We start from the raw sequence: 21173 nt of genomic DNA on the forward strand, positions 1-21173 counted from the left end.
GAGCACTATGGTTGTCTTCACCCATAACACTGGCTGCAATCGCATAAGTAAGTATGTGAAGCATGAGGCGTTAAAAGTAATTTTACACAAGATGAAAACAGCAATCCACTGTTCGGTGTCCTACAACTGGTAGTTGTTTCTATAGTATGGTAAATTATACATGGCTATAATTCACGTGCCTCCCCGCATTCGCAATGTTAAAAGGTAAATGAAACGTTTGGATGTTATTTCTGAATATAAAGTTTATGGCGTGTCTTCACATATAAAAGTACAAATATGACCATAACGTTTTTCTTGGGGTTTCAAGGTACAGTTTTCTTAAAGCTGTCAAACAACTCTGTGGAAGACGTCCTAATGTTGAGTGCTAAGCTGGTCCCAGAAAGTTCATCGATGACGTCATTTCCTAAAGTTTCCAAACACTGACGGACAATATACATAAACTAGAGGGGTTACTGCATGGGTGATAAATAATGTCTCAAAACAAAGTATTGTCTTCATTTTTGTACAGATTTCAGAGGTCCTTTTCATGTTCGCTTTAACCCTTTAAAACAATTAACTCTTGATAACCACGAAAGTTTTGTTTCTTTTTATTTACCCTATACAGAGACCAGTGCAAACAATCTCAGTAGCTACCCATGGACATTATACACCGTTTGTATAAAGGCTAGTTTATATATGAATTTCCTATCATCATATTTACACATTTATATCAGTATACATACCGAATTCCAATGAATGGAACGTCAACAATATTATATCTGTCTGTCTATATATACCGGTGCGTAATTATAGATACACAGTCATATAAACCTGGTAACCAGACAGCATACCATAACATAACACACGTATAGTCTCATTTAATGACAGGATATAGATCTACATGAACATATGTCGCCTATATGTATTATGTATTTACATAATGCCTACTTTCGTTTGTTGAGGATTACAGTATCTGTCTGTTAAAGGCGAAGTAAACACTAAAACGATGTAAATATCAGAGGAAAGGCCATTAAATACTGCCCTGGAAAATATTTTGATTTATTGTTTAAGAATTATTCCATTCGAGGAAAATGCTTTCAAAGCATATGGTTCTACGATGGTCTGTTAGGACCCAGAGGGTATCAGTGACGTCACGGTCATATTTTGGCTTGAAGTAGTTCCTTTTAAGGTGAATTCGGTGAATGCGCTCATACCCCTATATGTATATGCACTCTGAATGATGAAATGTAGCAGTCTGTGTGTAAGAAGTAGCAGAAAACCTGATGTGACGTCGATCATTCCAGGTAATAAAACCGTAGAATCTAAAGCCTCAAATGCATTTTACTAGGTTGAAAATAAATTCTAAAAAAAACAGAAATCAAACTCTCTTTGTGGACAGTATTTACTGGTCTTTCATCTGACATACACTTCATATTACTGTTTTCTTTACCTTTTTCACATATCTGAAAATGTAAATTTACCTAACCCCGGGATAAAGTATTATATCGACTCTAATTACATGAACATTTAAAACAATATCAAAAGTATCAAATTCACTTCACTGACCTACTTCGGAATTCATTTCGGCTTACACAAAGTTTGTTTACCATTATGAAGGGGAAAAAGGTGACCTAAAAGGAAGAGGGTACTTCTGAACTTTACAAGATTTATACATATCAAACTTGATTACAAGCACAACAGATTATTTTTTTTTTATTTTTCTTAATGTTTAGTAAAACACAAATGAGCCCTATGTATCTCTGTCTTCTTAGAGAAATGTACACCTCCGGACAGTGTACTATCTAATATAATACAGAGTCATAAAGGTGCTCTAACATGGAAGGACTTGTCTGATCGAAGGGATATAAAAAAAACCTGAATTCTGATGAGAAAGTTTCGTTAAAACGACGGGCTGTTGGCTATATCAGTGGCCATGCTAGTTGTAATGGTGCACCTTTGTTCACTCTGTTTCAAACTGGGTTGTTTACCTGTCAATGCTCCTGCCAACTCTGAAACAACATCCCATGGCGTCATTAACCATCAGAGCACCTACAATTTATTCGCAAACACCAAAACATGGCCTCATCACCCATTACTCCACCAGCCAATTTAGCCTTAAACAACAAACAGCGTAGCCCTTCGGCGCACCTATGAACTTAAGCTATAACTGCTGTGCACGGTCCCACCATATATGTTCAGTGCACCTATCAACTCCAACACAACATCCCATGGCGTCAATAACCATGTGCACCTACAATTTAGCTTTAAACAGCAATACACGACCTCATCACCAATCAGTGCGCATATCCATCTAACCTAAGACAGCAGTGAATGGCATGGCTCCATATCAGAGCATTTACCAATTTCGCCCTAAACAACAAAACACGTCATGTTCATCAATCAATGCACCAACCAACTCCTAAACAAGAAATCATGGCGTCATTGACCATCAAAGCATCTACAGTTTAGCATGACCCAGCAAAAAACGGCATTGCATCATCACTCATCAGTGCACGTACAATTTATTCTTAAAGAGCAAAACATGGCGTCATCACCCATCTATGCACTTGTCAATTTAGCCTTAAACAGCAAAACATGGCGAGATCAACCCTCAGCGCACCTAACAATTTAGCCTTAAACAACAAAACAAGGCATCTTGACCCATCGGTCCACCTATCAATTTGACTAATAACAGTAAAACACGGAGCGTTCATTAATCATTCTTAATATCAAATTCGACACAACAGCCCATTAACCATCAACAAAACACTGTCATTGACCATCACTGCACATACAATTTACCCTTAAACAGCAAAACATGGCATCAGTGCACCCACCAATTTAGCCTTAAACATACAAAAACAGCATCATTACTCATTATTTCACCAACATATTTCCCCTATGAGCAAAAATACGGCACCATCAGTCATCAGTGTAACCATCAGAGCACCTACCAACTCAGTCTGAATCAACAGAGTTCACTGATCAATGCACCTATAATCTCGACATTAAACAACAGAGCACTGCATCACCATTCGTCACTAACGCCTTATCAGAACTGAAATATCATGAGAGTGATTAGAAAATCTCTCAGGGGAGGTAACTGCAAATCATTTGTGTATGTGTTCGAAAGACACTTTTAAGTTCCCGAAATACGATCAATTGTCCAGGAAAATGGAAGCTTCGAGACAAAATTACAGACTCAGTGGAATGACACAGAGGTGCATGTATTTGGAACCAAAAAGGGGAGGTGTATAGAGGAATGGAGTATATGTTACAGAGGATCACGTGGTAATGGGATCCAATCGGAATACGTTATAGCGTACAAAAACGGTGAAATACAAATTTATGTAGATCGTAACATACCTGAGATTCTAATGCTAGAGTCGTTAATACAAAAGTTGGTATAAGAACAGGGTATAATCTTGAACGTGAAATGTTTAAAACACAAACACCTACCTGTTCTTGTACACAAAAACTCTAGTCGATTATTGCTTAACAAAGAATCAAACATGAATAACATCACTACCTTGTCTCGTAATGTACAATGGGGCAGGTTCATGTACGTATAAAAAGATGTACATAGATTAATATGACGCTCTTCCCTATTTTCGTGATACACAGATCACTCCCCTTTTCAGGGAATTACTTCCACTCACGATAGGTATCTGTCTTTTATTTCAGTACTAAAGCATACGGGACAACAGAAAATATTACCAGTTACTTTATCTGTTTCTCGATGCACATACGCAAAGTGCAATGATTCAAAAGTAGTTAACTTCACAAATAAATTCAAATGCGGATTACTCACAGATAATCACTGTGACTGCTTAAATTCCATAACAATGACACTTACAATTGCTCACAGCACGGGATAATTGAACTGATAAATTCGGTCAAGGGTGGTAAATCCTTGAAAAGGGAAGTAACGTATGTATTACGAAAATGGCCCATAACTGAGTGAGTTCTCTCAATTTCTCACCACTTTGATAGGTTAATATTTCTATTAACCTCTAGAAACCTATATTTCACCAATGAGTAGAGTATTGTCGACAATCTATCCTATTAAACCTGCTAATTTCCACAAAAAGAATTGACGTCGCGTGTCAAACATGAATGTCAACAATGTTTCATTGTAACCACGCCTCTATAACACGTTCACGTGTATCAGTGTAGCAGGGAACTTGGCTATCTGATTGACCAGCTTAGTATTTTCATACTGACAGCGAAGACCGACTGGACAACCGCAAATTAATAAAAGCACTCATCTTTGACTTGAAATTGCATTCATATACAACTCCCTCTGTTGGTCTTCCATACACCGAATACAACAACAACTTCAGTGTTAAGTGCTGTCCCCAGACCGATAATAAAACCATTGGTCACTTATGTGGTATTTTGTATGCAACATAGAAACATTTAACCAAATGTCAATTTACGCTGCGACATAGTATTGTCAGTATCTAAAGCAACGGAAGTATTATCCCACATGTTGCTCGTTCAGTGACTTTGCTTTTTCACTAGCCTCGCAACGGATTGGTGGTCGTACTTATGTCTCCTTGTGACCAAGGTTTTCAATCTACACACAAGCCGTCTTGTTGTTTTGTGATTGGATGGCAATACAGCACAGGACACAATCACTAGACTTATGTCCAGCGAAAGAACTCTGATTCATCTGTAGACAACTTGTCCGAATTACCACGATTGTGACTGTCCGAATGCCCACGGTTGTCACTGTCCGAACGTTCCACAATTGTAACTGCCCGAATGTCCACAACTGTAACTGCCCGAATGTCCACGATTGTAACTTTTCGAATGTCTACAAGTGTAACTGTCTCAATCTCCACAAGTGAAACTGTCCCAATCTCCACAAGTGTAGCTATTCCAATCTCCACAAGTGTGATTTGAAACAGTGGAAGTTGTCTTCTGATCTCTTAACATCACGTGACTTTGGTTCTCTCATTCGAAACGTTGGCACACAGAACAAGGACACATATCGATACTAACTTCCACCAAATTGATCCACTCGGAATACGCCACCATATTAATTCGATAATTTGAAGTTTCATGCTGCTTGTACTCCAGTCCATCTGAACAGCAACGTTATATGCACACGGTTTTTCTTAATGTTCACTTTATGTCGAGTATTAATTATCACCAATCGTCGTCATTTTCTCCTGTTCACCTTGCCCTTGGTTAATGTCCATTTTGCTCGTTCTGGAATCTTCTCATGAGACAGAAATTTCTAAAAACAATCGCGTATTCCATACTGTGTGAAACATAACAACTGTGTTGTTGGCCTTATAATCCATTCATCATTCAGAGCATTATATATAGTTTCGCTGCATTTCTTTGTCGTCTTTGTTATCCAGATATGTGGCTCTTCTCCAAAGAGGCAGTTTTACAATAAAAGATAAAATACCTGGTCGCTGGGTTTAAACTGATAACCAGTGACTTCTCTGAAACAGATGAAAACTTATCCAACTACAATGAACAATAATCGTTAAGCAAATCTGCATTATAATGTCTCGCTGATAATAGTTCATATTGCAACAAGAGGACCCCGCCTCAGGATCACGAACTGTTCTTAAACCAAAGTCAGATTTGGTCTTAACTTGTAGTATTACTCCAGAGCTGACTTATACTTAAGTCAGATTTAGTCTTAGCTTGATAATTTCATTATCTTATGAAAGCCTAAAGCAACTCTTAACAGTAATATAAAACCCCTTAAAGCAGCCAGAATTTTAACGCAGGAAACGCAAGTGTCCAAAGTAAACCACCGCCCTTTGCGAAGCACCTCATGAATACACCTCCTGGCTTAAAGCCACAGCCGATCTAGCGAGGTATGGATTTTAGTCTGCAATTTAATTGGGTCATATCTATCTTTTATATGTCCTAATACAAAATCATTGCAAAATTAATGAACTGACAAACTATTTTCACTTTATACACAGCTTAGGACCCATAGTTATACGTAGGTTCATTAGTAATAATAATGAAGTTGTGGCATAAGCTTTCCACCCACATCGACAATGATCGGGCCGACCCGGATAGCACAGTTGGTAGAGCGTCCGCTTCGGGACCGGTAGATCCAGGATCAATCCTTGATCGAGTCACACCTAAGACTTTAAAAGAGGAAGTTGTAACTTCCTCGCTTGGCGTTCAGCATGAAGGGGATAGAGCAACGACTGGTTGACCCGTATCAGTATAATGGCTCGGGCGGGGCGGCTTACTTGCCTTCGGTAAGTCGTCTCAGTGAAGCAGAACTAAATAAAAGAGCGGTGGAAATCCGTCCTGCAACAAGGAGGCACATTACACGTACATGCACCCTAATGATTCCTTCGTCGTCATATGACTGGAAAATTGTTGAGTACGACGTTAAACCCCAAGCACTCACTCACTCACTCGACAATGATCCCGGTATGTGGATCGAAAGCTTTTGAAACCTTTCACATTTACGTGGTGAAACCTGAACTTCGTTATTATTACTATTTTCACTTTACCTGGAAACGTTTGACTTGTTTCTTTTGTCGAATTTCTTCATGCTCCCATTCTGGTGATATGCAAATTGCCACACGCTGAAACAATACGAATCATAAACGTAGACATAGGATGCCAAATTTTAACAAAAAATTAAAAACTTCATTTGATATGTGGAATTTATTTTGGTACATCTTGGAGGAAATGTTTTATTTTATCTACAAAGTTTGCTTCTCTTGGTTCTTTGTTGTCTGTATGCCACTGCGATCCCAACAAACACGAAGTGGTAACCTGTATTGGGCCCGTGGCAATCTAGATTGGGCTCGTGGCAATCTAGATTGGGCTCGTGGTAATCTAGATTAGGCTAGTAGCAATCCGGACAGGGCTCGTAATAAACTAGATTGGGCTAGTGGCAATCTAGATTGAGCTCGTTGCAATCTGGATTTGGCTCGTGCCACATTGTCGTATGGTAGAAAGCTGTCAGAATAAAACTTTGTCTTTGGTAAAAATATAAACAGCTAATTTTTTATATCCCGCTTTCAACAGTTTGACTCCGGTTCACTTCATCACACGTTTTCCGTGAATGTAAGATGCAAGTTTCAGCCCATTTTTCATGACATTTTCAGAGACAAGGGTGTAAAATACCTCAACTGTTGATTAATCGAATGTATCGGTAACTCTTCATTTGTTAAAACCTTGTCGTGAAACAAAAGTTTAATTTCCATATGTTCACTGAAAGACCATTACATCAATCACATAACCTCGATTTATCGGAGCTATTTATTTTTATTTCATTCGGTTTTGAATATCTTACTGGTGATCGGGTTTATGGAGATTATCAGGTGAATACAGGAAACTGGGAATATCCCGGAGGAAACAAGGTTTGTGGATAAAGGAAACCCGAACTAGCCTAGTGGAAACCAGGTTTGTGGATAAAGGAAACCCGAACTAGCCTAGTGGAAACCAGGTTTGTGAATAAAGGAAACCCGAACTAGCCTAGAGGAAACCAGGTTTGTGGATAAGGAAACCCGAACTAGCCTAGTGGAAACCAGGTTTGTGGATAACGGAAACCCGAACTAGCCTAGTGGAAACCAGGTGGATAAAGGAAATCCGGACTAGCCTAGTGGAAACCAGGCTTGTGGATAAAGGAAACCCGAACTAGCCTAGTGGAAAGCAGGTGGATAAAGGAAATCCGGACTAGCCTGACAGAAACCAGGTTTGTGGATAAAGGAAACCCGAACTAGCCTAACAGAAACCAGGTTTGTGGATAAAGGAAACCAGGTTTGTGGATAAAGGAAACCCGAACTAGCCTAGTGGACACCAGGTTTGTGGAAAAAGGAAGCACGAACTAGCCTAGTGGAAACCAGGTTTGTGGATAAAGGAAACCCGAAGTAGCCTAGGGGAAACCAGATTTATGGTGGGAGGTTATAAACTTAGGATGCCCATAAGCGACAGCCAAAAACCATCGCCTTTTTCCTAGGTGCACAGTTGACCATAAATATAAAATATAAATGCACGAAAGGTTGGTTAATCTTTATTTATTTTAGTTAACTGGAATATAATCTCAGAATTGTCAAAACAAATTGCCGTATTCTTGCTTTTAATAATTTTAAGTAGATATTATGTTGTTGTTTTTTTTCGTTTTGTAGTGATAGTTGTTGAATCTTACCTCTGAGAATGAGCCTTTTGTGGTCAACAGAAGATAGATAGCATAGCCTGGGACGAGCGACATAGATGATATTGCAAACATCCAGCCTATGGCATTTGCATACTCCGGGTAGTTGTAAGTTCCCCAGGTTTTACTCTGATAGTTCAAGGGCACATGCTCCACAAAACTGACCACTACGATAAGCTGAGGGGATAGAGAGTAGACACAGCATTACAACAAATCATACATTGTTGATTTATTGATTTATTTACACTCAACAAAAATATAAACGCACGAAACAATTTTATATTGTTTTCTCTCAGTATTAAATAACGTGTTAACTCAACAATTATTCATTATCAATTGTGCTTTCAATTTACACCCGATTTTCACATTTTAGGGCAATAATCCAGAAGATATGGCAGCGTGAAAACGGAGTGGATGGTAATCACAGTTCACAGCACTCAGTATCGAGTGTGTCCACCTTTAGCATCACGAAGAGCGTGAACTGTGATTACCGCTGTTTGCAATGATGGTGTCTACTATACCAGTAAGAGTCCTGGACTGAAAAACTTCCAACAAAGACGCCAGTAAATACCAGGACGAAAGCCCAACATACTGTGGATGTCTTCTGAAAACTGGTCCACGCCTGCCCAAACATGATCATATAAATCAAAGTTTAATTAACGTGTCGATAAATTTTCTTCAATCACGGCGTCTTAATCTTAAAATTAAGATTTAAAAATCTGTATAGAACATACCTCCGCTTATATTTTCTTAAAACTTTCTTGAACAGAATTAGAGGAGAAGTCATGCAAGTTTTCAATAAAGCACGCATTGGTTTAAATACTACTTCATCCCAGCTATGGTTCCTTGATTATTTTAGATAAAATGAAAAACTAGAGTGAACTTATGATCCTTTAGAAATATTAGATACTACTAATGACTTCCTTGTGGTTACCAGTGACGTTAGATAGTATATTTTCCAATAGGAACGGTCCCGATCTAATAAAGTCTTCATTTTACTGTCGCAACAAGTAGCCACAGAAAACATCACAATCAATCTTTATATAATTCACATACAAAAATCCTTAAAAATAAAAAATTAAAATACAACAGTTTGTTATGGCCATTCGTATGACGTGTGTTTCATTTTACACATGTCTCTATCATAATATTCGGGACCGGTAGATCCAGGATCAATCTTTGATCGAGTGACACCTAAGACTTTAAAAGAGGAAGTTGTAACTTCCTCGCTTGGCGTCCAGCATGAAGAGGATAGTGCAACGACTGGTTGACCCGTATCAGTATAATGGCTCGGGCGGGGCGGCTTACTTGCCTTCGGTAAGTCGTCTCAGTGAAGCAGCACTAAATAAAAAAGCGGTGGAAATCCGTCCTGCAACAAGGAGGCACATTACACGTACATGCACCCTAATGATTCCTTCGTAGTCATATGACTGAAAAATTGTTGAGTACGACGTTAAACCCCTAGCACTCACTCACTCTATCATAATATATTTAATAAATAAAAAAATGGGGAAAAAAGTGTAAAGTTGTAAAACTGATAACGATGACAGAATTTGAATTGTGGAAATCTTATGCTGTGAAACGTTCCCTAATTTTTGTCTCTTTCATCAAGAAACAGTTACTACTAATTAGAATGTCTTGATATTGGAAAGACAGGAAGATGGTGAAGTAACTTACCGTAAAACCAGCCTACAGCGATGGCCTGGCAGACAACTGCAAATAATAAAGCCGACCCGGCGATGTACGTATCAAGTATCTTGAACACATACATTCCTCCCTGAAACAAAAACAAAATAAAAACTTCCCCATTTTGATGACGTTTGGCTGATAAATTTGTTACGTAGCACACGTGCATTCACGAGAGCGATTCAATATGTACAGTCTATATATTTGTTTTCCTGTTATGACGTAATCAAAATGGGGATCTTTTCTTTGATGAGAGGGGTTTTTTCAGTCGACTAATCAGTGATTAATCAGATAACATTAACTGTGCTGTGTCAGCTGTCAAAATGGCCTTCATTGGCCAGAATATATATATTAGGATATTTGATTTCAGTGGGGGGGGGGGGGGGGGGGCTCCGAGGGCTCAGTTGGTTAGCTCGCTAGCGCTGCGTAATGATCCAGAAGCCTCTCACCAATGCGGTCGCTCCTGGTGGCTTCCTCTCCGGTCGTACGTTGGAAGGTCTGGCAGTAACCTGCGGATGGTCGGGGCTCTGCCAGGTTTCCACCAACCATAATGCTGGCCGCATTAAGTGAAATATTCTTAAGTACGGCGTAAAACACCAATCAATTTAATCAAATAAATTGATTTGAGTGCAGGAGTTATCCGCCCTTATGCATGTTTAGATGTTTACGTCGTACTCAACAATATTTGAGTGATAGGACGATGAGGAGTCAATCGGTGTGTGTACATTTACGGTGTCCTCTTGAGACAGGGCAAGACCATGCCGCCACAGTGCAGCAACCACTGCCAAAGACCCCAGACCTGTCACACTATACTGACACCGTACCAACTGTTTCCTTGCTCTAACATCTCAGTGCTGAGCGCCAAGCGGAACAGCAACAACATAATTAAGACGTACAGCATAGAGAGAAGAACCAGAGCAGCGACGACAGTGTGACATACGGCCTCTTGTCAATTTACCTCAGTTAGGGTTTCTTTCTAACTGTTCATGTAAATGGATAAATAGGATGTCCCAGAAGTCGTGCACCATCCTGATTTTCATTTTTTCTGTGTTTCAGATTTAATACTGATTTCAATTTTTTTTCTCTCTTTCAGAGTTAATAATGGCTAATAAACTAACAGTACAAGAAACAGTTGAATTGGTTTTTATGTTTGGAATAGATGGGGGCATCACACCGCTCTGTAGCTCAAGCATTCAACCTCAACCTGGATGGTGCGCGACTTCTGGGACACAGTGTTCACAAAGAGATTCACCTCTGTATTACACGGTAACGTGAAGAGGAAGCAGGTAGACACCACAAACAGGGTAAACAGTTCACGAGAGTACTTAAAACGAGTAAACTTTTCTTTAAAAGCGTCGTGAACTCCGGTCAGCACTGATTCTAACCCTCCCATCTGAAAAGGAAAAGAAAGAACATGTCAACAAGAGCCTTCCTAGTTACATGTTCAATCTGGGCCACCGGTTTTCGATTGTTTTAGCAAAATTTTATAAGAGAAATAGAAAAAAGAAAGGTTTAAAGCAGAGAAAAAGTTGATATGCTTTATATGCATGACTGGCCTTACTACAACACTGCCTAGTTTCCTCCCACTATAATGAGGCCGCCGTGGTATAAGTGAAATGTTCTTGAGTACGGCGTAAAACAGCAATCGTCTGTAAAAGATTGGCCAAACGTTGCTGCGACCTTTAACACTTCATTTTAAGACAGAGGCGCAGATATTCATGAATGACCAAAAAGTGGATTATGCCTCTTCTTTTAAATTGTGACTTTTAACGTGATTGGGAGAATTAGCGATATAGAGAATATAGCTTTCAGCTGTATTTTCATGGAATATCACTCCAAAGTGTAAAAACCGAAACCAAATTTGAAATATAGAACATTAAAATGTGACAGACAAATTGACTGACCGCACTGTCAATACCCAACATCAACATCATGACGAAGAAGATGATGGACCAGGCTACTGATCCGGAATGGTAGCCACGGCTTCTGGGTACACCTCAAACGTCAGCCCGGGACCTGAAAAATAAAACAAAAAGAGTGCAACGTCGTGACAGTACCAAATGCCCGTATACATATAATGTATCTGTTTGATTTGTGGCTACTAGAAACCCTAATATATTTATTTATTTATTTGATTGGTGTTTTACGCCGTGCTCAAGAATATTTCACTTATACGACGGCGGTCATCATTATGTTGGGGGAAACTGGGCAGAGGCCGGGGGAAACCAACGACCATCCCCAGGATGCTGACAGACCTTCCCCCGTACGACCGGAGAGGAAGCCAGCATGAGCTGGACTTGAACTCACAACGGCCGCATTGGTGAGAGACTCCTGGGTCATTACGCTAAGCTAGCAAGCTTACCAACTGAGCCATGGGGTCAGTTGGTAAGGTGGTTACTATAGGGTCATAACTGTGAACAAAAGCGTCCACCCTGACAGGAAAGTTACTGATCAGAGTATAAACGCTTTACTATGGGGAAATAACCGTGAACAAAAGCGTCTACCCTGACACGAAAGTAACTGATCAGAGCATAGACTCCTTACTAAGGGACAATAACTGTGAACAAAAGCGTCCATGCTGACGGGAAAGTTACTGATCAGAGTATAGACGCCTTACTATGGGGAAATAACCGTGAACAAAAGCGTCCTACTCTGACACGAAAGTAACTGATCAGAGCATAGACTCCTTACTAAGGGACAGTAACTGTGAACAAAAGCGTCCACCCTGACAGAAAAGTTACTGATCAGAGTATAGACACTTTACTATGGGGAATTAACCGTGAACAAAAGCGTATACCATGACGGGAATGTAACTGATCAGAGTATAGGCGCCTTACTATGGGAAAATAACTGTGAACAAAAGCGTCTACCCTGACAGGAAAGTTACTGATCAGAGTATAGACGCCTTACTATGGGGAAATAACCGTGAATAAAAACGTCTACCCTGACGGGAAAGTAACTGATCAGAGTATAGGCGCCTTACTAAGAGGAAATAACTGAGGACAAAAGCGTCTACCCTGACTGGAAAGTTACTGATCAGAGTATAGACGCCATATTATGGGGAAATAACTGAGGAGAAAAGCGCCTACCCTGACTGGAAAGTAACTGATCAGAGTATAGACGCCTTACTATAGGGTCATAACTGTGAACAAAAGCGTCTACCCTGACAGGAAAGTTACTGATCAGAGTATAGACGCCTTACTATGGGGAAATAACCGTGAATAAAAACGTCTACCCTGACGGGAAAGTAACTGATCAGAGTATAGGCGCCTTACTAAGAGGAAATAACTGAGGACAAAAGCGTCTACCCTGACTGGAAAGTAACTGATCAAAGTACAAAGCCTAACCCTGGAAAGAACCTGGAAACAGCGTCTACCCTGACGGGAAAGTGTTTATTTATTTTTAAGCCATGGTTATGAACAACCAGACCAGCAACAACCAGGTCTGTGGCATGATATTGTAATCCACGCGTAAAGTGCTTGAATAAATACATAATGGTTACATGCGGAATCACAGGAAACTCCAGCTACAGCACAGCTTCGCGTAGAAAGTAGCTCGGTGGTGATGATGTGCGGAAACACAGAGAACTAGCGAGTAGCTGAATGATGATTATGTTCGGAATCATAGCATCGCGCAGAGTACCGGAGAGCAGTTGTATGGTGATCATGTTCGGAATCATAGCATCGCGTAGAGTACCGGAGAGCAGTTGTATGGTGATCATGTTCGGAATCATAGCATCGCGTAGAGTACCGGAGAGCAGTTGTATGGTGATTATGTTCGGAATCATAGCATCGCGTAGAGTACCGGAGAGCAGTTGTATGGTGATCATGTTCGGAATCATAGCATCGCGTAGAGTACCGGAGAGCAGTTGTATGGTGATCATGTGCAGAATCACAGCTTCGCGAAGAGCACAAAAGAGAAGCTGAGTGGCGATTATGTGCGGACCCACAGTATCAAGTAGTTCTGGAGAGTAGCTGAGTGGCGATTATGTGCGGACCCACAGCATCCAGTAGTTCTGGAGAGTAGCTTAATGGCGATTATGTGCGGACCCACAGCATCCAGTAGTTCTGGAGAGTAGCTGAGTGGCGATTATGTGCGGACCCACAGCATCCAGTAGTTCTGGAGAGTAGCTGAGTGGCGATTATGTGCGGACCCACAGCATCAAGTAGTTCTGGAGAGTAGCTTAATGGCGATTATGTGCGGACTCACAGCATCAAGTAGTTCTGGAGAGTAGCTTAATGGCGATTATGTGCGGACCCACAGCATCCAGTAGTTCTGGAGAGTAGCTGAGTGGCGATTATGTGCGGACCCACAGCATCCAGTAGTTCTGGAGAGTAGCTTAATGGCGATTATGTGCGGACCCACAGCATCCAGTAGTTCTGGAGAGTAGCTGAGTGGCGATTATGTGCGGACCCACAGCATCCAGTAGTTCTGGAGAGTAGCTGAGTGGCGATTATGTGCGGACCCACAGCATCCAGTAGTTCTGGAGAGTAGCTGAGTGGCGATTATGTGCGGACCCACAGCATCCAGTAGTTCTGGAGAGTAGCTGAGTGGCGATTATGTGCGGACCCACAGCATCCAGTAGTTCTGGAGAGTAGCTTAATGGCGATTATGTGCGGACCCACAGCATCAAGTAGTTCTGGAGAGTAGCTTAATGGCGATTATGTGCGGACCCACAACATCAAGTAGTTCTGGAGAGTAGCTGAGTGACGATTATGTGCGGACCCACAGCATCCAGTAGTTCTGGAGAGTAGCTGAGTGGCGATTATGTGCGGACCCACAGCATCCAGTAGTTCTGGAGAGTAGCTGAGTGGCGATTATGTGCGGACCCACAGCATCCAGTAGTTCTGGAGAGTAGCTGAGTGGCGATTATGTGCGGACCCACAGCATCCAGTAGTTCTGGAGAGTAGCTTAATGGCGATTATGTGCGGACCCACAGCATCAAGCAGTTCTGGAGAGTAGCTTAATGGCGATTATGTGCGGACCCACAGCATCAAGTAGTTCTGGAGAGTAGCTGAGTGGCGATTATGTGCGGACCCACAGCATCCAGTAGTTCTGGAGAGTAGCTTAATGGCGATTATGTGCGGACCCACAACATCGCTGGGTGGTAATTATGTGCTGAATCGCGTGGAGTGCTTCACAGTAGGTGGAAGGTGCGGAATCCACAGTGCCCCATAGTCCTGAAGAGCAGCTGGATGATGATTATGTGCGAACCCACAACATCCAGTAGTGCTGGAGAGTAGCTGGATGATGATTATGTGTGATGAATCACAGCATCGCGTGGAGTGCTTCAAAGTAGGTGGAAGGTGCGGAATCACAGTACCCCATATTCCTGAAGAGCAGCTGGATGGTGATTATGTGCGAACCCACAACATCCAGTAGTGCTGGAGAGTAGCTGGATGATGATTATGTGCTGAATCATAGCATCGCGTGGAGTGCTTCAAAGTAGGTGGAAGGTGCGGAATCACAGTACCCCATATTCCTGAAGAGCAGCTGGATGGTGATTATGTGCGAACCCACAACATTCCGTAGTGCTGGAGAGTAGCTGGATGATGATTATGTGCTGAATCACAGCATCCCGTAGCGCTGGAGAGTAGCTGGATGATGATTATGAGCTGAATCACAGCATCCCGTAGTGCTGGAGAGTAGCTGGATGATGATTATGTGCGGATATCACAAGATGGTAGCTGGAACCACAGTGTCGGGAACAGCGGTGGAGAGTAGTTGAATAGGAATCACTGCATCAGGCAAAGTATACCATAATGTAAAAATAACCGACTAAAGATGCACGTGCATTGATTCATAAGCAAGGCACTATCATGTATAATCGTAGTTTGACTGTACCACAGGGCCGGTAACTCTTAATGAACAGTCGCAGATAACAAAGTCTGAGAGTTACCTTCCGTGGCGACTTCTGATATATCCCTTTCCGACTTGTGCGCCATGTAACCAAGGTAGGAGAAAATGACGAAACCGGAGAATATGCTGGTGAAGCTGTTAACTCCAGCTGTTATCAGACAGTCTCTGAAAAATAAGCAGATCAAAGACTTCAAAACATCAACACACCAGATTGTTCAAAGATATACCACGACAGATTTGTTATCGAATCTCTTAGTTATGTCTTGCTTATCTCACTTCCAGCGATATCAATAAAACATTTATTGATATCAACAAATCACATCAACATCAATATCGATATCGGTAAATATTCACCAATATTGATCATTTATTAAGGGATCCCTGAATCTATATTTCACGCAAGGGGATTCAGCCTGACAAGCTACCTTACTAGAACGCCATGTCAAGTACACCAGATACAACACCAAACTCAGTCAAGTTATACATTGTATAGGGCTGATTGGCACTCGGCCTAATCCTCATTTTCTTCTCATTTCCTCATTTGAACGTGGATGATATGCTTCGACACCGTGAAGATACATTTAAGATTGTACCATGGTTACCGAAAGTCTTTGTTTCTTATATTTATTGTTAAATATACACGGTCAAGAAAGAACCATAGATTGAACCCCGAATGTATCGCCCACAAGGCAGACGTTCTATACGCTACTCTACCACAGCTGTTTTTTTTTATAAATAATACATACATATAGATGTATCTGACAATGCATCTCATGATATATAAAAATCAATACATGTATGTATATTTGTATTATGGCGAATGTTTGAAATTGTAATAAAAAGTTGAATTAATTGAAAAGTCCTATAGCGACACTATATGTATTTATACTGGTTAGAACAGACCTCTTCTGCAATACCATCACTCACCTATAACAGTTATTATTAAACTTGTTATAACTTGCAAAAGCCACGTGGACACCAAATCCGGCTCCGATGGAGAAGAAAATCTGTACTGCTGCATCAATCCAGGCCTGAAACAGATTTAGTAAATGATAAAAGATTCTTTGATTTTTTTATTTTATTTTATAGGCATATCGTTTTTCTTTTCACCCCTTGAATGTTAGGGATATTAGGTACCTGTAATGTCTACTCTGACCGTTTTTACCGTACTAAACCAAGACAGGTATCAAACTATTGTCTTGCCTCACATTCACTAAGTCAAGGTTCTTTGCACTTCAGAATGGTCCAGAATATCCACTGACTGCGTACAATATAACTAATTCAACCCAGTTACAGATTAGACGTAACTGGATCATCCAATGAAATCTCTCCTCACAAATCTTTTCCTGAAATGTTCTTTTGTTAAATCGAATTTGCGTGCTGATATTGATGTGACCTCAAGTCTGCCTTGCGCACTTGGCCGGAACATTTCCTTCGCCCTGGCACGTCATTGGTCAAAAACGTCTAACTTGTATTTGAATTGAATGAACTGGTACCTTTTCCCGCGTACTGGCGACTTGGTTCAAAGCTGACTTGACAACCGTTCTCTTCCACTGAATGAGTACTAACCTACCAGTGCATCCACTAAACATGATCACAAATACAGCAATGAACAATACACCACACAGTTTAGCTCGACTCATTTTAGGCGGGAAAGGCCGTCCTTTACCCACCTAACGAGAATATCTTACCTGTGAGCTGGCCAGCCTGTCCAGCCTAGGGGTAATGAAGTACTTGATCCCGTCCGCAGAGCCGGGCAGCATGAGACCCCTGATGAGCAGTATAGTGAGGATGAGGTACGGAGCTGTGGCGGTCACCCATACCACCTGAAACCCGAGTCACACACAGAGAGATTAACTCAGATGGACTGAAGGACAACGGCTTATTATTTATTATAGATCAAGTGTATATATGCATCGATAATGTATCCCAAAGAAAGTATACAAAGCATACCTTTCTATTTTTGAGATGCTGCACAGTTCACAGTAAGTAATATAACGCACAGTGAGACAATCGTAAGCGCCGGCGTGTTATCACTATATGTATAAGAGCACAGATCTGCATTTCTGAAAGCTCAGTTGGGAAGAATGAAACAGATCTCATGCAGGTCAGGGATTTACTCTATACCAGTACAGGCTACCCAAAAGATACATCTGAAGGCACAGGCGCCTATTAGCTGTGATTAACTGTTCATCTACGAATAAATCTATGATGTAGGTGTAATAATTAAGATTTTATGATGCTATATTGAGTATAAATACGAGTTCATCCTGATTCATAGCAGAGGAGGTTGTAGCTGACCAGCTCCGCACGGTACAGGCCTAAATTACATTGTACTTGTCGATTATCATACTGTCGTCGATGCTCTGGATTTACTGTTTATGCTGTGGGTCTTTTACTGTAGTACTACATGTCGTGCATTCTAGCGAATATGGTGTTGAATGTTGTGTTGGAATCTTGTGGTGCTAACTTTACAGTGTTCCATTCGAGGAGCTACCAGTTTGTAGGCCAACAATGACAAACATTCCAACGCCACTGGAGAGAACGGCAAGTTTGTATTCACCATGGGAGCTAACTCTTACGAGGAGTATAACAATGGTGTGAGCTTAAATACGTAATCTAAGTTTGATTTTCTCTTCTATAAAATAGTAATCAAAAGCTTGAAAATAAAACACAGAATGCCAGTGTTCCCAGGCTCCCACCTTTCCAGAAGACTTGACGCCTTTCCACAGGCCGAAAAACAGGATGACAAACGCCGCCAAAGTACAGAGGGCTAGTTTCCAGTTGACAGGTCCTAAGTTATGTAAGCCTTCACTTTTGTGAAGGAGCAGGACCCCGCGTCTAGAACAAAATGAAGTGGAGTGTATTAGCCTATATTTGGTAAGTTAAACATTAATTGCATGAAATTCATGCTAGTATTTATTTATTTGTTCATTTATTTATTTATTTATTTGACTGATGTTTTGCGTCGCACTCAAGAATATTTCACTTATACGACGGCTGCCAGCCTTATGCTGGGAGGAAACTGGGCAGAGCCCGGAATTCATAGTAGCTTTCTCATTACTACAGTTTGACACAATAGGTTGGAAAATATAATGAAATCAACGAAGAAGGTAGTGTCTTTGCTCAATAGACTTAAAACCAATGGATCTGCAAGTTTAAAAGTATAATTCTTCATATTTATTGAACTGAGGTTATTTGTCAAAATTTTCATTCTTTATGGTTTACAGAGACCCATGCGAGTACTCGATATTGTACTATCGCCGTTGCTTTATTTTGAGCTTCCTAGGTTATAGTCTCCTGCAGATCAGAGCCATCCAACAAAACGGCCAAGCAAAATGGCCTGTTAGTTTTTTTCCGAAACTTACAGATGTACAGAGAACCATGCGAGAACTGGATATTGCGCTATCGCCGTTGCTTTAAGTTTACCTTCCTGGGTTATACGTCTCTTGCAGATCAGAGTCATCCGCAGTAACACAACAAATCGGCCAAGCCTGTTAATTTTTTCCGAAACACCGCAGTGACTGCTAAGCGGGGATTTGGATGCCGTCAAACGAACGAAAACTTGTTCAAACAACAGCGTGTGGTTAGAAATACTGTGAAAACAGCTGCGAAATTTATTTAATTTAATTAAGTACAATTAAATACTTGACAGTCGCCGTAATTGATGCCAAGTCAGGCATACGGTCGGCAGATCAATTCGAGCGCGTAGAGCGCAAAACTAGGCAATTGCACCCCTAGTTTGGTCAGTATTATTGCATCCCCTTAATTCCTAATGTAGAAGCAGTATTTCATTGTGTGCCATCGGCAAAGGTTGTGTCCGTAGCTTTCAGTATTAATTCAAGAAAAACAGAAATGCGCCAAAAAATCGCATGGATTCCTTTGATTAATTTAGACATATTTTCAAGATCGTACATAATGTCAGCACTTAAGGCGTCCAGATAAACCCCTGGGATAATCCAGACTTGCTTGTATAATGACATCCGTGCGCTAACGTCATACAATAAGCTTCCTGAACAGGAAAACAAGAGCTTTGTGAATCTGACAAGGTCGCCGGTTGCTGAATAGTGAGGAGATGGAGATGTATGGTTATACGCTAAATGACTCAGACCCCTAATAACATACTGATCGATAATCTGTAGGCCTGCAAACAACACATTGTAAGAAATGATATCCTAATATTTAGGAACAGCGTAAACAGGAAATGCATACGTTAGTACACTTATCTTTGAAGGCAAAGAAAACACTAAAATAAAGTATATATTAGATGAATGGCTATTAAAACACTGTTCAGGAAAATAGTTGTGGTCACTTTTTTAAGTATTGTTTACAACCCAGTGAAATGATTTTAAAACGTCAGATTCCGAGAGGATATCTGTGACATGACATCCATATCCTAGGTCTGTTTTATAGATCTATAGGTATATGCATTTTGAAAGATGAAATCTAGTAGTTTATATGTGTTAAGTTCCAAAAACCTGATGTGACCTGAAAAACCGTCACTGGTCCGAATATGGACAGAAAATGCTATCGTAGAATCCAAAGTTTCAAATGCATTTAAAAAAAAAAAGAGCAAAGAATAGAACTAACTCTACGGACAATGGTCTTGCGTCTGACTTATACTTCCCGTTGGTGTTTCCTTTGCACAGGTTCATATCATTCATTCATTTATTCATTCATTCATTCATTCATCCACTCATGATTCGCTCAAAGTTTACCATTTTGTTCACTGTTTGATTTCCGTTATATCAAGACTAATTCGTTGCAGTTACTCATGTGTTCATGAAAAATGAACTCATCCACTCATAAATTCGCACATCTATTTATTCACCCGTTCCTTCGTCCATTTATCTATGAATCCATATGAATCAAAATACTTGTTTACAGAAAAGATCGAAGTGTTTTTATTACACGATGTTTCGTTCAATCATCCATCCGTTCACATAATGTGGATCTTACTCGAGGTACCCATTATATGAACAGAATTAAGTGTTTTAGTTGTAGGATGACTCATTCATTCATTCATTCATTCATATAACATAAAGCTGAAATGAAGTAGGGGCCTAAAGCGTTTTCCTCATCGCATCTTTCATCCTGCCATCCATTCATACATCCATTCTTATAACATAAAGCTGACCCAAAGTAATTGTTCATCAAAGGGTTATAGGATCATTCCTTCCTTCCTTCATTCCCCCTTTCCTTCGTTCGTTCGCTCATTCATCCATTCATCCATTATTTAATTCATTCATCCATTCATCCATTAATTCATCCATTAAAGTACTGTCACCGAGAACACTGAAGTGTTTTCTTTGCAGGATCATTCATAAATTCATTCATCCATTCATTCATTTATTCATCCACCCATTCATCATCTAATTCACAGAACACAAAGCTTACTCCAAGTACTCGTTCACAGAAGAGACTGGAATGTTTCCATTGTGGGATGATTCATTCAGACATTCGTTCATTCACTGATCCATTCACCAATCCACTT

The 21173-nt window shown here is 40.5% G+C and overlaps 1 protein-coding gene across 1 annotated transcript in view; it reads right to left on the minus strand.

Annotated features, from left to right (window-relative positions):
• Positions 1-436: 436 nt before the first annotated feature.
• LOC135465764 (sodium-dependent dopamine transporter-like) overlaps positions 437-21173 on the minus strand; it is a 52486-nt gene continuing 31749 nt past the window's right edge. Inside the window, 12 exon segments of the mRNA XM_064743092.1 lie at positions 437-5438; positions 6483-6557; positions 8129-8311; positions 8656-8756; positions 9812-9911; positions 11073-11213; positions 11725-11786; positions 11789-11836; positions 15720-15844; positions 16607-16710; positions 17371-17505; positions 18382-18520. Of these exon segments, the coding sequence (XP_064599162.1) occupies positions 5415-5438; positions 6483-6557; positions 8129-8311; positions 8656-8756; positions 9812-9911; positions 11073-11213; positions 11725-11786; positions 11789-11836; positions 15720-15844; positions 16607-16710; positions 17371-17505; positions 18382-18520 (1237 nt within the window). The 3' untranslated portion in view covers positions 437-5414.

Source organism: Liolophura sinensis, chromosome 5 (assembly GCF_032854445.1).
Source record: "Liolophura sinensis isolate JHLJ2023 chromosome 5, CUHK_Ljap_v2, whole genome shotgun sequence".
Classification (NCBI taxonomy): Eukaryota; Metazoa; Mollusca; class Polyplacophora; order Chitonida; family Chitonidae; genus Liolophura; species Liolophura sinensis.